The sequence below is a fragment of the Somniosus microcephalus genome, chromosome 5 (assembly GCF_052327205.1).
Source record: "Somniosus microcephalus isolate GS21.2 chromosome 5, FLI_Smic_1.0, whole genome shotgun sequence".
NCBI lineage: Eukaryota > Metazoa > Chordata > Chondrichthyes > Squaliformes > Somniosidae > Somniosus > Somniosus microcephalus.
Genome location: NC_140991.1, coordinates 99,344,237 through 99,362,550, shown reverse-complemented (window position 1 = coordinate 99,362,550; position 18,314 = coordinate 99,344,237). Strand labels below are relative to the sequence as shown.

The following is an 18,314-nucleotide window of genomic DNA, read 5'->3' as shown; positions in this document are numbered from 1 at the left end:
ATATGTGGACATACATACATAACTCATTCTCACATTCCATTCACACAGCCACAATTGCTCCTTCTACCTACCGTTCTGAAAACCCTTTTAAAAAAAAAATTTAAACTTTAAAACTTACTTAAAATTTCTTAAAATAACTTCCCTCCCTTTCCCAAACAAAAATATTGCATTTCAAAAGCTCCACGATAAAATATATCTTCCTCCGCAGCCAATGAACAACTTTACACTTGCTTTTTTCACGTGTAACTTCTAAGGACCTAACCTCACGGATTTCACGAATGAAATCTACGAAGTTCACTGCGCAAGCGCTGCCTGTGCAGTCGCACACGCTCGAGGTCTGGAAATGCCGGCGTTCCCCGCATGCGCTGTTCATGCTGAACGCCGGCATTTCCAACGGCCAGAAGCGTGAGTAAGCCGACCGTACTCACGCTTCTGGCCTGGAATTTCTGGCCCATTAAACCGAGATCCTGTCTGCTCTCTCAGGTGGATGTAAAAGATCCCATGGCACTATTTCGAAGATGAGCAAGGGAGTTATCCCCGGTGTCTTGGCCAATATTTATCCCTCAATCAACATCACTAAAACAGATGATCTGGTCATTATCACATTGCTGTTTGTGGAAGCTTGCTGTGCGCAAATTGGCTGCCGCGTTTCCCACATTACAACAGTGACTATACTTCAATCGTACTTCATTGGCTGTAAAGCACTTTGAGACATCCGGTGGTCATGAAAGGCGCTATATAAATGCAAGTCTTACTTTCTTTATTGCAGTACAAAGTGGGTCATTAGCAGCAAAATGGGTTAAGCTCCAAACAAAATTACCAAAATCTATTGTGATCCAATTATATCATGTTTATTTTAGATGGTATTCCTTCTTCCAGGTCTGGCTTTGTGGTGGTTCAGTGGAGGTCCTTCCCTGCTCCAGGGTTGGTCATGTGTACCGGAAACATGTCCCATACTCCCTACCGGATGAAGAGATTGTGGTGAAAAACAAAATCCGTGTTGCTGAGGTTTGGCTGGATTCCTTCAAGGAGATCTTCTACAAGCGAGACACGCCTGCATATTTGCTCAGTAAGGTCAGAGAGTTATTTTTACATTGCTCAGTTAAAAACAGGTGATTTGATATTTCCCTGAAGTACAGACATATGGGCCTAGAAATTAGTCCATACAGCGCCCGAATTTCTGGGCTGTGGTCCACCACCAGCTGTGACAGGGTTCTTTGATTTTCTCAACTAAAAAGATACAATTAAATAAAAAATAAAGTCATATTTTAGCCACATATAAATGAGTATTTTAATTAATAATAACTCATCCATTAAAAGGATGAACCAAAATTCAGCACTGAATCTGATGGAATAAGGACTTCCAGCACCAGGCACTAATTTTAAACTAAATGCCTGATGAATACTGAGCGAGCACTCAAAGATGAATAAATATTTAGTGTGGAAATTGCTGTCACCAATGTTAAGCGCTTGTGTCAAATTTTTCTTCCTACTATTTTAAAGGATGCATTAGCCCATTCAGTTTTGAATGGTTTGTCTTCAGCTGCCTAGGCCCACGCTCTTGAATTCCCTACTTTAACCCCTTCGCCTTTCCACCTTCCTCCCCTCTATTAAGACCCTACTTAAAGCCCACCTCTTTAACCAATCTTTTGGCCACATATCCTAATATCTCCTTCTTCGGCTTGGCACGCATTCTTTGATTACGTCTCTGACGTAATAAAACTCACTACACACTTGGTTTGAGTATAAAGCAAGGCTTTAATCAACTTGTTTCAAAACATGGAGGTCTAGTTGTACTTCACTAGTTCCTGTCTTACAATATGTCCCTCGGGCAAGCTGGGCCCACGCCCGAGTGTTTATACTCCTTGGACGGCACCACCAGCTGGCCATCCAGTGTTATTTCATGAGTAGTTTCTTCATGATGATGAGATTTATAACAGTCTCTGTGAAGCGCTTTGAGACGGTTTGTTCTGTTAAAGATACAATATAAATTCAAGTTGTTGTTAAATGATTTCTGGTTTTAGTCAGAAGCAGGTTCTTGCTGTTTGATTTTCATGATCATACGATACCTGGAGTTGGACTTATTCCTATTACAGAAGACACTATTGTACCCCCCACCTCAATGGCTGAAAAATAATAGTTAAACCTTTAGCAGATTTTAATTTGTTTATTATATTTCCATTCAAACGTGCCTAGTGTTAGGGCTTAGAAATACCTTAAATGCTACAAATTACTAATGTTAATGTTATTATTGTAAGAGTGCTCAATATAATCTCAATGGAGGCATTAACCTTTTCAAAATAAATTCAGAGAAGATTATATAGGATTTGTATAGTGATGACAGTAAGCTTTGTTGCCACTTTCCACACAAACTTTTCTGCACTTGAACTGTTAAGTCTGGATTGCGGAGAAATTCATTTTATGAAGGATATTTGATGGCTGCCAATATATAGCATCTGGGAAACGTAAGAGCTGAATAGCTTACTTATATTCAGGTTTATCTGAATGAAAACATCACTGCTTGGTTGCTGGAATGTATGTGTTTTGATTTTATGCCCATCTGGCCCAGCTCTATATGATAGACCTGTCACTAAATAGTCAAGCAGTTCATAGTAGGTTCTCTAATTGCCTCAGGCATCTTGTAAACTAAAAGCTCTGAATGTTTACGGTCTATTGATCGTTTATAAACTGAGTGTAAGCTGGGCTATTTTTATGCTAGCTCAAATCATACTCAGATAAACATTTAAAACTTATTTAAATTTTATTGAATTGAAAGGAAGAAAGATCAGCGGACGTCTCAAAGCGTTTTACAGCCAATGAAATACTTTTGAAGTGGAGTCACTGTTGTAATGTGGGAAACACAGCAGCCAATTCACGCACAGCAATGTGATGATGATCAGATAATCTGTTTTTTGTTCTGTTGGTTGAGGGATAAATATTGGCCAGGACACCGGGGATAACTCCCCTGCTCTTCTTTGAAATAGTGCCATGGGATCTTTTACATCCACCTGAGAGGGCAGTCTCATCCGAAAAATAGTACCTCCAACAGTGCAGCACTCCCTCAGTACTGTACTGGAGTGTCAGCCTAGAGTGGGGCTTTGAACCCACAACTTTCTGACTCAGAGACATGTGTGCTACCAACTGAGCCACAGCTGACATTGGTGATGAAACAATATTTTCTGTATGGAATGTAAGCAAACTAAAGTAAAGCAATACAGAGAAAAATTAAAACTCAACTAATGTGGACAGAGTGTTTTGCTTTGATTCTGTTGGAGATTTTATATAGTTTATATAATAGATGGTAACAAGCAAACATGAGGCAAGTGTAGAAATGAGATTTATGATTAAAAATAGTGAGATAGAGTGCAAGCTCATCCGAAAGTAAGGACTGTGATTAGGAGTGAAATTTATCAAAATAGATTACATTTTTAAACCAAAATGAGTGAGTTTTATTCCAAATGAATGGCATTTGACAGTCTGGTTGTGAAGGAATAAGCCATATTCAGAAAAATACACCATTCTATGAAAGAATTCTGGCCTTTGTAACATGACAAACTGGGCTTGAAAATCTAAAAACCTAACAACGGAGAAGCTGTAAACAGCATGCAGGCTATTGAGATAAGATAAGTTGTTGACACTGAATCAATAACCTTATTGAAACAGGAGGTTGGAGGTTCCTGATAGTCTGAAGCTTTGGAAAGAACACAATGGTACACCCTGTTAAGGTGTCTTAAAATACACTTTGGAAGGAAACACATAAAATTAAGAAACATATGCCTTCGTAAAAATGACATCAAATGAAACACAGGAGACACGAGTCTGTGTTATAACCAGCTGAGGTAACTAAGAAGACAATGGTCCACCCAGTTGAGGTGTTTTTAATTTACACGTTGTAAAAAGACACAAACAGAAGAATGGTAAGAATGACATCAAATAGAAACATCTGCTCCACATCGTTTTTTATGATAAGCTTCGAACACCTAGGGTAGAGACATAATTCTTAATGCTACCAGCTGATCTAACTGCAAGAATAGCAGGGGTCAGCAGAAAAATGACTTAGAGATAATTAGCTTACATCAGCAGAAAACTTCAAAGGAAATACCACTGCAAAAGGGTATAAAAATTGAACTTTCAAATGGGATGATAGATTCAGTGTAAAGGGGCAAAGTGATTCTTGGCTTCAGAGCTAGCTCTGTAAGTCTTCAACTCTTGTACCTCGGGGATCAAGGTATTGTATTTGAGTTTGGTGGATATCCTGAAATAAACTAAGAATTGTAAAACTAACGAAGTTAAGATTTGAGAATAAGGATCTCTGATAATAGAATTGTAAGTTTTTTGTATTTGGAACGGTTAATGTTGCGATTGAATCACCAACTGTAAATTACATGTCGGTTCTTTAATAAATCTATATATTTTTAGAATTGTCTCACATAATACTTCTGCATCAAACTCGCAAACTCAATCACTGTACGCTCTTTGGTGAGAAGTTGCAGAATTCTGGGAGAGTTTTCCGGACCCTCATAATATCCAGAACGTTACAGTCTAGCTAAACTTATTAAAAGTGCTATCTGGAAGGCGGTAACATCTTCGGGTTGTTCCTTTCCTTTAGGAAGAGATAGTCTGGACCTTTAGACCCAATTAAGCATCTTTAGGATTCGGCTACCTCTAACTTTAGTTGAAAGTGAACGTCTGGGGAATACGCCTGATCCGGGGTAGCCCTAAAGGGGCTAGGACTAGTAATAATCCTTTCATGATAATAGGACTGACCCCTGTGTGTTTTAAACCTCTTGAAAGTACAGGGCTGTGAGTATAGACTATAGGGCTAAATTAATTTTGCTTGGATTGTCCTTGGAGTTTTCTTCAATTCTTCACAGTTTGATGTAATTCTTACTGAAATCAGGAGTTTAATTTTCATACATAGCCCTGTGTTTATGCACATGCAGTGCTAAGTCGGAGGCGTGCTTTTTAACAGTTCCTATTTTGCTGCTTGTGTGAGATGGACCCATGCTTTTTAGTGCCAAAGTGGAAAGAGGCAGTCTGACTAGAGACACCCAATGATCCCCAAATTCTTAGGGCCAGTTCAGGTCATGCAAATGATATGATTATGGGTTATAATGTCATTTACATCATTAGATTCCTTGCTGCCAGAACATACGTGGAAAATTGCCTGTTTTTCTGGTCAGCCAGGTGCCTAACACATGCAGAAAACCATCGCCATGTTTAAGAATTTCCAAATCAAGCTATTGAGAAATTCATCCAGATAGAGTTTCTGTTTACCCAATATGGACTTCACAGTCTCTCCCCATAGTGACACACCTACTCACTTAAGTCCAAAGATCTTTGGAACAGTTTGGCATGAGCCAAAGTTTAGTAACCACCGCCCCCCCCCCCCCACCCTGCCAAGGCTGCTAGAGTTTAACCAGCTAAAATCATGCAGCTTATTAACACAGAGCTTGCCCAACCAGGGTCACCCTACCTATTAGGGAATTAGTGTACAAGGTTATCTGGATATAACTAGAAAGGGTCCCAACCGCCAGTGACAGGTCTACTCTTCCAGATTCCATTGGCAAGCCAAACGGTCTGGTCAATCATCAACTAGAGTTTGGTGGATGTGCAGTGCTCAGGAATCAGATTACCAAGCCTGCTACAGAGCTTCCAATCTTCCATCATCAGAGGTACCATCTTAGTGCCATCTGAACCTTATAGAGACCCACTTACCTCCTTCCCAAACAAGTTAGTCACTAGTGGGTCATTAGGCAACCAACAAGTGTGATTTCGAGCCCTCAGTAGGCAGACAGTGGGCAACACAAGCTCTACAAGATGGGCATGGTAAGCATAAATTGTGTGAGTGGGTTGCCACCATTCTTCTGACCACAGCATGAACACACTCCTTACCTCACTGAATGGTTGGAGGTGCAGAGCTTCAGCAGCAGCTGCTTGTCTTAAACACAATCATGGTAGATGTCAAATGCTGGACATATGAATGTGTGTTCTCATACCAAGTGTCCAAGTAATGCCTTCCAGCAGCTGTTATTCCAAGTCTCAGTCGTCTCATCAGCGTAAGATAGATATCCACTTCGGGGCAATTGAAAGACCTGTGCAGAATGGTTTGCAATGGTATTTAGGACAGTGACATTCCTGGTCACTGTGTAGCTCTTAAACATAATAGCCTGGATTTTGTGGTGGCTAATGACGGTGAATTGTCAGCGTTCGTTGTCATTACCCCTCTGAAACTGACCGCAACTTCAGGATTTAGAACATGCGCAACTAAACATGGAAATCCTGAAGTTGCGGTCAGTCATTCACTGCTCCAACACAGGCTGCGCTGTGGACACTGCCACCCGCTCTCCCCCCCCCCCCTCACTGCCCCCACCCCCACACACATAGCTGGCAATCAGTGAAACTGATGAAAACATGGGCTTTTCCACGTTAATATTGCTGTTAAATACCTTATTAAATGTTAAGACATGTTGGAATAGGTGCAACTGAGGTTTTAACAGTATATTGACTGCTAAACAAATGTTATGGCCCTGAAAAATAAATTTTTATATTTGTGGAGTGTTACGTTTCTCCATTATGATAAAAATTACATTTTTTTAAAAACTTCAATTAAAAAAAATGTGTTCATGATATTTCAGCTTCTACCTTATTCCCATGTGATATGCCCAATCATTATTTTTTTTTATATTCGTTCCTGGGGTGTGTGCGTTGCTGGAAAGGCCAGCATTTATTGCCCATCCCTAATTGCCCTTGAGAAGGTGGTGGTAAGTCGCCTTCTTGAACCGCTGCAGTCCATGTTGTGAAGGTACTCCCACAGTAGGGAGGAAGTTCCAGGATTTTGGCCAGTGGCGATATATTTCCAAGTGAGGATGGTGTGTAACTTGAAGGGGCACTTGCAGGTGATGGTGTTCCCATGCACCTGCTGCCCTTGTCCTTCTAGGTGGTAGAGGTCGCAGGTTTGGGAGGTGCTGCCGAAGAAGCCTTGGCGAGTTGCTGCAGTGTATCATGTAGATGGTAAACACTGCAGCTACGGTGCGCTGGTGGTGGAGGGAGTGAATGTTTGAGGTAGTGGATGAGGTGCCAGTCAAGTGGGGTGCTTTATCCTGGGTGGTGTTGAGCTTCTTGAGTGTTGTTGGAGCTGCACTCATCCAGGCAAGTGGATAGTATTCCATCATACTCCTGACTTGTGCCTTGTAGATGGAAAGGCTTTGGGAAGTCAGGAGGTGAGACACTTGCCACACAATACCCAACCTCTGACCTGCTCTTGTAGCCACAATATTTATGTGGCTGGTCCAGTTAAGTTTCTGGTCAATGGTGACCCCCAGGAGGTTGATGGTGGGGGATTCGATGATAGTAATGCTATTGAATAGCAAGGGGTGGTGGTTAGACGCTCGCTTGTTGGAGATAGTCATTGCCTGGCACTTGTGTGGCGCGAATGTTACTTGCCACTTATCAGCCCAAGCCTGAACATCATCCAGGTCTTGCTGCATTCGGGCATGGACTGCTTCATTATCTGAGGAGGTGCGAATGAAACTGAACACTGCAATCATCAGCAAACATCACAATTTCTGACTTTATGATGGAGGGAAGGTCATTGATGAAGCAGCTGAAGATGGTTGGACCTAGGACACTGCCCTGGGGAACTCCTGCAGCAATGTCCTGGGGCTGTGATGATTGACCTTCAACACCACAACCATCTTCCTTTGTGCTAGGTGACATGAATCAGTCATTCATGAAAGAAGGACTTATGAAATAATACTGAGCGGCCTACGGGTGGCGCTGTCCAGGGAGAGTATAAATACTCGGGCACGGGCCCAGCTTGCGCAGGACATTCTTAACAGGAACTAGTGAAGGACACAACTAGACTTTCATGTTGTAAAACTGTTGATTAAAGCTTTGTTTAACGCTTAGACCAAGTGCCTAGTAGTTTTCTTACTTCACTAGGTATGACTCCAGCCAGTGGAGAGTTTTCCCCCTGATTCCCATTGACTTCAATTTTACTAGAGCTCTTTGATGCCACACTCGGTCAAATGCTGCCTTGATGTCAAGGACAGTCACTCTCACCTCACCTCTGAAATTCAGCTCTTTTGCCCATGTTTGGACCAAGGCTGTAATGAGGTCTTGAACCGAATGGTCCTGGCGGAACCCAAACTGAGCATCGGTGAGCAGGTTATTGGTGAGTCAGTGCCGCTTGATAGCACTGTCAACGACACCTTCCATCACTTTGCTGATGATTGAGAGTAGACTGATGGGGTCGTAATTGGCCGGGTTGGATTTTATTTTGCTCTCTGTAACATTTTTAAAAAGTGGGGATAAAAGCAGCTTTTCATTTCCTGGTTTGCTGTGTCTGAGAATTTGTCAATGTGATTGGCTGCTTAGACAGCTTGTTGACATCACTGCAGCACTTCATTGGGAATCCCCATTACACTGCGTTACAATGAATTGCACGCCGAGAAAGGCAAACTTCTCACCACTGAGGGCAGCTTTCTCCGGGGCCAGCAGCAAGCACCTTTGCTTCACCGCTGACCGCAAATTACGAGTCATAGTATATGGTTGTAAGCCATTTATAAAATTGAGGTGTTTAAGATCATAGAATCAAAGAATAGTACAGCACACAAGGAGGCCATTCGGCCCATCAATTGTGTGCCAGCTCTTTCGAAGAGCAATCCAGTTCGTCCCACTCCCCGCTCTTTCCCCATATCCCTGTAATTTTTTTCCCTTCAAGTATTTATCCAATTGCCTTTTAAACGCTACTATTGAATCTGTATCCAGCACCCCTATCAGACAGTGCATTCCAAATCCTAACCACTCATTACATTGACAAGTTTTTCCTCATGTGGCCTCTGGTTCTTTTGCCAATCACCTTAAATCTGTGCTCTCGAGTTATCGAACCTTCACCGATTGGAAACAGTTTCTCTTTATTTACTCTATCTGAACCCTTCATGATTTTAAATACCTCTATCAAATCTCCTCTTCGCCTTCTCTGTTCTAAGGAGAACAACCTCAGCTTCTCCAGTCTATCCATGTAACTGTAATCCTTCAACCCTGGAACCATTCCAGTAAATCTCTTCTGTACCCTCTCCAAAGCCTTCACGCCCTTCCTAAAGTGTGGTGCCCAGAATTGGACAAAACACTCCAGCTGAGGCCAAACTAGTGTTTTATATAGGTTCAGCACACCTTCCTGACTGTTGGACTCTACGCCTCTATTTATAAAGCCCACGGTCCCATATGCTTTAATAACTGCATTGTTAACCTGTCCTGCCCCCAAAGATTTGTGCACAAAAACCTCCAGGTCTCTCTGTTCTTGCACCCCTTTTAAATTTGTACCATTTAGTTTGGATTGTCTATCCTCATTGTTCCTACCAAACTGTATAACCTCACACTTTTCTGCATTGAATTTCATTTGCCATGTGTCCGCTGTTGAATCCGTGTGTTAATGGAGACACGGAATGCAGGAGTTGATTTAACAAGTGTTTACTGAACAAAGTCTGGAGGTGAACTAACTATACAAGACGCTATACAGGCTTATATACCCGAGTGGTCACTACCGGTACTACAGTACACAGGGGCTTCAAAAAACCATAGTTCCTCTTAAAGGTACATACACTACAATTCCTCCCCTTTTAGATAAATAGTACATAACAATTTAAGTAATCATTAAATAACATTTTTACAAGAACAATAATCTACACATTTGCTGAAGTTAATCAATTACAAATTCAGTCTCTCTGGAGGCTTCCTGACTCGGTCCGGATAACGCCTCGGTGGTGTAGTAGGTTTCGGTGGTGTAGCAGATTCTTTTGGCAAGGTCAATTCGGCTTGAATGCCAGTGTCGGGTTCATCTGGTTCCAGTATCACCGGATCGGAGGTAGATACTATGGGTATCTCTGCTTCATCACTAGGCGTATAGAGTTGTGGTGTAGGTTGTCCCTTTTCGGATGACTCTATGATTTGGTCAGCATGGCGCCTTATTATGCTTTCTCCAATGTCCACGGTATACATCAGCGGTCCTAGTCGTGTGCAAATAGTTCCAGGCTGCCATTTCTCGGTACGGTAGTCCCGGGCCAAAACTTGTTGACCTATCTGGAAGGTTCTAGTTGGCCTTTCATTCATGCTTTGAAATTGCCGGTTCTCTACGTCTCTTCTGATGTTTGGCTTAATCAAATCCAGCCGGCATCTTAGTCTTCTATTGAAAAACATCATGGCGGGGGTTTGGTTTGTAACCACATGTGTTGCATTCCTGTACGCAAACAAGAAGTTATCTACCTTATGTTGTAGATTTATGTCTTCATTACCCATGGCCTTTATGGCCTTCTTGAAGGTCTGGACAAACCTTTCAGCTAATCCATTGGTGGCGGGATGGTATGGGGCGGACGTGTAGTGCTTAACCCCATTGTTTTTTAAGAACTTCCTGAATTCTTCGGATACAAATTGCGGTCCATTATCAGAACAGATCTGTTCAGGCAGCCCATTCCTGGCGAATATGGTCCTTAATACTGTGATGGTTTTTCCCGTGGTGGTGGAGGACATCTTTAGTACCTCTGGCCACTTGGAGTGTGCATCCACCGTGAATAAGAACATTGAGTCCATAAATGGACCAGCAAAGTCGATATGTACCCTTAGCCATGGAGATGAGGGCCACTCCCATGGATGTAGAGGGGCTTGTGGTGGGGCGTTTTGGACCTTCTGGCATCCTAGACAGCTCTTGGTCATTTCTTCGATGTCTCCATCGATACCTGGCCACCACACAAATGCTCTGGCTAAGTTCTTCATTTTCACTCCACCCAGATGCCCCTCGTGAAGCTCCTTTAGCACTTTATCCTGGAGTTTGGGTGGAATCACCACTCTGGACCCACACATCAAGGTTCCTCGGCACACTGACAGCTGTTCTCTTCTTTGCGAGAATGCTGGCAACAGTGGTTCGCCATGTGCTGGCCATCCCTTCACCGTTAAATCGTAGACTCGTGAGAGAGTCGGGTCATTTCTCGTTTCCTTTTCAATGGTAGAATTTGTCACTGGTAGACATTCCACTATGGTCGAGTGGAACATCTCCACTGTAGGCGCCTCTTCTACCGTTGGCAACGGTAGGCGCGATAACCCGTCAGCATTCCCATGCTGTTTTGTTCCTTTGTATTCTATGTCATATTGGTATGCCCCTAGGAAAAGGGACCACCTCTGTAGCCTTTGCGCTGTCATAATGGGAACGCACTTTTTAGGGTTGAATATGGAGACGAGGGGTTGATGGTCAGTCAACAAGGTAAATTTTTGTCCGTGTAGGTAATGGTTGAATTTCTTCACCCCCCACACCAGGCTGAGTGCCTCCCTGTCGATTTGGGCATAGTTACGTTCAGCTGAGTTCAATGAGCGTGACGCAAAAGCTATCGGCCGCTCCGAGCCATCAGGGAATCTATGCGATAATACCGCTCCCATGCCGTAAGGGGATGCATCGCACGCCAGTCTGATTGGCAGTGATGGGTTGTAATGAGCCAACACTTCCTTGGACGTGATCAAGCCTTTGCATTTATGGAAGGCACGTTTACAGTCTTCGCTCCATTTCCAAATTACTCCCGTTTGTAGCAGTGCGTTAAGAGGGTGCAGAACCGTTGACAAGTTCGGTAAAAATTTATGACAGTAATTTATTAATCCCAGGAACGACCTTAATTGTGAGACATTTTCAGGCGCTGTGGCTTTTACGACCGCTTCAATTTTTTCAGGTGATTTTGCAACCCTTCTTCGTTAATGACATGGCCACAATATGATATTTGTTTCTGGAAAAATTTGCACTTGGGGCGATTTGCTCGTAGGCCCCGCTCTCTCAGCCTCATGAGCACCTTCTCCAAATTGGCAAGGTGCTCGTTGTCGTTTTCTCCTGTTACAAGGATGTCGTCTAGGTAGCATTGAGTCCCCGGAATCCCTTGCAGGACTTGCTCCATAGCTCTTTGCCAGATAGCTGGAGCTGATGCTATTCCGAAAACCAGTCGATTGTACTGGTACAGGCCTTTGTGTGTGTTTATCGTGAGATACTTTTTAGAGGCCTCCTCAACCTCCATCTGTAGATATGCCTGTGCCAAGTCAATTTTGGTGAAACGTTTCCCTCCGGATAGTGAGGCGAAAATATCTTCTATCCTCGGAAAAGGATACTGTACCATGTGAAGAATCGGGTTTACAGTCACCTTGAAGTCCCCACAGATGCGAATTTTTCTCTGTTCTTCAGATTTATCATTATTCAACGTTTTCTTCATGACCGGGACGATGGGTGTTGCCCACTCATTCCAATCTACCTTGGATAACACGCCTGCTTTTTCCAAATTCTCCAGCTCTGCCTCGACTGCTGGATGAATTGCGTATGGCACCGGCCTTGCCTTAAAAAACTTGGGAATTGCCGCATCTTCCACTTTTATTGAGGCGGTGGCGCCTTTCAGGGTTCCTAGTTCCTGTTGAAACACTTCTTTGGCGTTAGCCAAGTTGTCTTTTAATCGTCCAGGTATGACGTCATCATCATTTTTTTTATTACTGTTCATCGTCAGTGCCTGAATGGAATGCCAGTCTAAACGTATCTTTCTGATCCATTCACATCCCAACAACGGTGGACCACCATCTTGCAGAACGTATAAATACAACTTCTGTGTTTCCTTGCCGTTGTATACAACAGGCACCCTTATTTTCCCTCTGGGTTATACTTTCTGCCCCATATATGTCTTCAAGATAATGGACGTGTCTTTCAAAGGTATATGCGGAAATAGCCGCTCGTAATCCCGTCGACTTATGACGGTCAGAGCTGATCCTGTATCTAGCTCCATTTTAACTGGGGACCCCGCTATCGTGAGGGTAACCCAAATGGTCTGGTAATCTTCTTTGGCAATTACATTATGTAATTTGAGACAGCTTAGTCTCTTGTTTCCGGAGTCGCTATCGCTCTTCTGGTCTTCGCAGCTACTGTCCGTCATCATTTGTACTTTCCTGTACTTTTCCTTATTGACCTTTTTACTGTCAGTGGATGTTTTTCCAGATCGGCATACACGTGCAATGTGTCCCATCTTTCCGCATTGCCTGCATGCTTTGTCCTTGAACCAGCAGTCCCTCTGGTCATGGGTGGATCTGCCGCAGCGATAACATCTCTCTCAACCCCGTGTCATTTCATGGGTGCCGAAGTCCTGTGGCTTTTGCTGTATCTCTGCAGCTCCTCTTGCTGCTGCTTCGTATGATACAGCCACACTGAAAGCCTTGTCCAGTGTCAAATCTTTCTCAGAAAGTAGTCTTTTCTGTGTTCCTTCGCTTAGGAGACCGCAGACGAATTTGTCTCGTAGAGAATCTGCCAGTCCTGCCCCGAATTGGCAGTGCTTTGACAGCTTTCATAATTCGGTGAGGTAATCAGCGTTACTTTCATTCTTGTGCTGATTCCTCCTGAAGAATTTGAATCGTTCCGCTATCAGCAGCGGTGTTGGGTTTAAGTGCTCCTGTAGGGTATCAACAATCTCCTTAAAATTCTTGTCCATCGGTTTGGCTGGAGTGATCAAGTTTCGTAACAGCCCATATGTCCTTGCGCCCATCAGATTTAGAAGTACCGATGCCTTTTTATCATCCGCTACTTCATTCACCTTGCAATATACCTCCACTCTTTCCACATATGTGGTCCAATCCTCTATATCACTATCGAAAGCAGTAATATTGCCAGTCTTAGGCATCCTGAAAATCAAAAATGGCGCCTCCCGCGCTTTTCCTTCTTCCCTGCCGAGTCAAGATGGCACCTCCCGTGCTTTCCCGCCGCTGCCGCTGCTGCCAATGCTGTTCTCCGCGGTATTTCTATTTTTTAATTTTTTTTTATTTACACATATATTTTAAACAGTTTCTCCGTCACTTCGAGAATCGTTCCCGTCGGACTCTCTGGGACTTTCCCCTCCCTCTGCTCGGTCTGAACGCCGACCTGCTTTGCAGCGCCGGCCGTCTCCTGAGTGCTCCACCCTCTGTCTCTGTTTGCTTCTGCTTTCCGACTCGCTGCCCGGCCCCGTTGCAGAGCCACCCGATCGAGCCCCAGCCCGCCGCCCAGGAAGGATCAGTGCACTACCTGCCACCAGCCCGTTTAGCTGGTGAAACCACAGCTTTTTTTTTCTTTGACCTTCGTCTGAGGAATCGATCTCCTTGAGGTGCTGACGAATTGCAGGTAAGTTCGTTTCTAACTCGTCGCCACTGTTGAATCTGTGTGTTAATGGAGACACGGAATGCAGGAGTTGATTTAACAAGTGTTTACTGAACAAAGTCTGGAGGTGAACTAACTATACAAGACGCTATACAGGCTTATATACCCGAGTGGTCACTACCGGTACTACAGTACACAGGGGCTTCAAAAAAACATAGTTCCTCTTAAAGGTACATACACTACATCCGCCCAATCCACCAGCCTGTCTATGTCTTCTTGAAGTCTATTACTATCTTCCTCACTGTGTTCTACACTTCCAAGTTTTGAGTCAGCTATCTCTTCCCTTGCTTCTTTTCGTATGTGCAAATGCAATACATCCAAACCAACGCATTTATTCTCTGTAACTATAACTAGTTTATCAATTATTTTCCCCTTTCTATTTAAAATTAGAAAAAATCAAAAAAAATATCATGTCCACCTTGTTAGTCTACCTGATAAAAACTGAGGCAAAGTAATTCTCCAATATTTCTGCCATTTTGCTGTCATTCCCTGTGAGTTTATCTTGTGCATTCTTCAGTGGCCCTGTCCCTATCCAATTTTACTTTTTGTTTTATGTGTCTGTAGAATACTTTACTATTTCTTTTTGTATTCCTTAATAATTAATTTCAGTTGCTCTTCGCCTTCCTAATTATTTGTTTTTATTTCTTTGTTAAACTCTTCCTATTCCCTTTTATCATCCTCTCCTTTATTGTCACTGTACTCAGTGTCTGCCTTTTTCTTTAGGTTTAATTTTGCCCTCGCCTCTTTATTCATTCCTGACGTTTCATTATTGGCAAGTTTGTTTTTGTTTTTTAGTGGAATATATTTCTCCTGAACTCTATTGATCACCTTTTTAAATATTTCCCACTGCTGTTCTATCTCTGTTCGTCAATATTCCGTTCCAGTTTATCTTCCCTGGTTCCATTTACATTACCTCAAAATCAGATTTTTCCAATCTATTACTTTTGTCTTTCTCAATCATTATCTTAAACTTTATTATGTTGTAATCGATATTGTCTAGATTTTCACCTAAATTCACTTCTCTTATCTGCTCTGGTTCATTACGCATTATAAATCCATCAGTGATTCCTCTCTTGTTGGGCTTCTTGCGTACTGGGTAAGAAAGGAGTCCTGAACACACTGTAAATACTCCATTCCCTTTTCCCCTTTCCCTACCTCTTCTTTCCAGATTATTTGGTGTAGTTAAAATCTCCCATGATTATGATATGTATTTTACACATTTTAAAGATTTGCTGACATATTTTCCCTTCAGTTTCCATGCACTGCTAGGTGGTCTCTAGAATAACCTTTTTAGCATTATTTTAACGTGACTGGGATACCTGCTCCCCCGAGACATGTGTCCTATATGGAAATACACTCAGATCAGCAGGAATTGCTTGCCAATTCTTCAAAAATTTACAAAATGACCAAACAGGTTAAATTGAAGAAACAGGCTGTAAAAAATAAGGAGAAACAAGACCCAGTAGATTTACAGAGAGGAGCACATTGGAGGCATGTAACTGGACGATGAAATGTAATAAAATGAGTTCAGGATTGGGGCTGGATGAGATGTGGAGGCAAGCTTCCCTCTAGACTAACAGCAAAATGTTGCAGGGCTCCAATCCCCTGATGGGGTCTGTACCTCCCAGACAGCTCATTTTAAAACTAGGGATGTAGAAGCTATGATCAGCTCATGCAATGTGTTCAAAGTACGGGTTGGGCTCGTGTTGTGTTGGGACAGGCCTGTTACATCAGGAATCTTGACAGAGAGAAAGGGAGAAACTGGGAGAGAGACAGGGGCAGAGAGAGAGGAAACACAGACAGAGGGGAGAAAGAGAGTGGTAGAGTGAGAAAAGAAAGTGCGACAAAAAGGGGGAGAGAGAGAAATGGACAGAGGAAATCCACTGTAAAATAAGTGATTAACACAGAGAGAGACTTAAAGGAAAAGAGGGAGGGAGAGAGAGAGAGAGAATGAGGCAGAGATAGAGAGAAGAGGGAAAGATGAGATAGTGGCTGAGATGGCAAGCGAGAGAAGGAGGCAGAGAGAAAACAGGTCGATACATGCAGAGAGAGGGGGACTGAGTGAGGCAGAAAGAGGGACCAAGGTAGAGAAGAGAAAGGCAGAAAGTGTGAGACACAGCGAGGCAGAGAGAGAGAGAGAGAGAGAGAGAGAGAGAAGAGAGACAGAGCAAAGGTGAATGAGAGAGAGAAAACGAGGCGAGGAGAGATAGAGCCATTGAGAAAGAAACAGCTAAGTGAGGCAGAGTGAGTTGAGGCAGAGTGAGAGAGAGAGAGAAAGATAAAGAGATAAAACGAGGCAGATAGCGAAAGAGAAAAAACAAGATAGAGGATGGACTGGTTAGATCGAGAGTAAATCTCACTCTACACTGTCCCATCAAATGGTCTGTGGGTCTAATGCAATAGATGCAATCAACATAACAAAAACAGTTTATCTGGTCATTATCACATTGCTGTTTGTGGGAGCTTGCTGTGTGTAAATTGGCTGCTGCATTTCCCATAGAAACATAGAAGATAGGAGCAGGAGTAGGCCATTCGGCCCCTCGAGCCTGCTCCGCCATTCAATGTGATCATGGCTGATCATCCAAATTCAATACCCGGTCCCTGCTTTCTCCCCATACCCCTTGATCCCTTTAGCCTTAAGAAATATATCCAACTCCTTCTTGAATATATTTAATGAATTGGCCTCTACTGCCTTCTGTGGTAGAGAATTCCACAGGTTCACCACTCTCTGGGTGAAGAAATTCCTCCTCATTTCTGTCCTAAATGGCATACCCTTTATCATTAGACTGTGACCCCTGGTTCTGGACTCCCCGACCATTGGGAACATCCTTCCTGCATCTAGTCTGTCCAGTCCTGTCAGAATTTTATAAGTTTCAATGAGATCCCCTCTCATTCTTCTAAACTCCAGCGAGTACAAGCCCAATCGACCCAATCTCTCCTCATAAGTCATACCTGCCATCCCAGGTATCGGCCTGGTGAATCTTCGCTGAGCTCCTTCCATGGCAAGAACATCCTTCCTCAGATAAGGCGACCAAAACTGCACACAATACTCAAGATGTGGTCTCACCAAGGCCCTTTACAACTGCAGCAAGACATCCTTGTTCCTGTACTCAAAGCCTCTCACTACGAAGGCCAACATACCATTTGCCTTCTTAACCGCCTGCTGCACCTGCATGCTTACCTTCAGCGACTGGTGCACAAGGACACCCAGGCCTCGTTGCACATCCCCTTCACCCACATTACAACAGTGACTACACTCCAAAAGTACTTCATTGGCTGTAAAGTGCTTTAAGACATCTGGTGGTCGTGAAAGGCGCTATATAAATGCAAGTCGTTCATTCAAGTTGTATGTCTATTTCCAATCTGCCTGAAGAAACCCCTTCAAGTTAAAGAGCTTGAACCCCGAACGGTCAGAGTGCTGACACTCTGGGACACCTGTCTTATCTCAGTACATGTTAATATTATTCCTCACTAACCACAGTGCCACAAAGATTATGGAAGACAAATGCATGGAATAACTTTGGCCTTTTTGTACATTCCAAATGAAGCATATTTCCTATATTGTGTTTGACATGGCACCAAAATGCTTTTATAATCCTTCAAGAAGTAAATGATAGGTCGGTTCTGACTTAATTAATGTCATAAGCCTTATTTCTGCCGACTCTATTCTTTTCTTTGCTCACAGGATGTAGGAGTGCATTGGGCACCTTTTCAGGTCAGTGTCCTGGCACTGTTTGCTTTTATATGCCATTTATTAGCAGGGTCAGTGCCTCGACTCCTGTGTGGACACAGCAGAGCATAAGATATTTTATTTTGGCTTTGAAATTAAATTGCTCTAATTGCACACAGGTCTGGATTATGTTTTAAATTTTCAAAGACAGATTACTCATAGACATACAATGAATATAACTGTAGGAAAATACAAAGTGATACCCCTCTTCTTCATGAATTTAACTATCCTTTTATCCAATGCATCGGCATCCAGTGCCCACAACCTGCGCATGTTGACAGATGAAAACAGTATTTTGCACAGGCATATTAAAATATCCATATTTAGAACATGTTAGCCTAAATTTTTCTGAATAGACAGCATACATATCTTCAGAGATAGATCATG

General features: G+C 42.9%; 1 protein-coding gene across 2 annotated transcripts in view; it reads left to right on the top strand.

Annotated features, from left to right (window-relative positions):
• Window positions 1-18,314, top strand: part of LOC147117228 (polypeptide N-acetylgalactosaminyltransferase 15-like) — a 149,270-nt gene that overhangs the window by 105,130 nt on the left and 25,826 nt on the right. For both annotated transcript variants that reach the window (XM_085988028.1, XM_085988029.1), the window contains exon 6: window positions 880-1,074. In XM_085988028.1, the coding sequence (XP_085844154.1) occupies window positions 880-1,074 (195 nt within the window). The remainder of the gene's footprint in view (window positions 1-879; window positions 1,075-18,314) is intronic.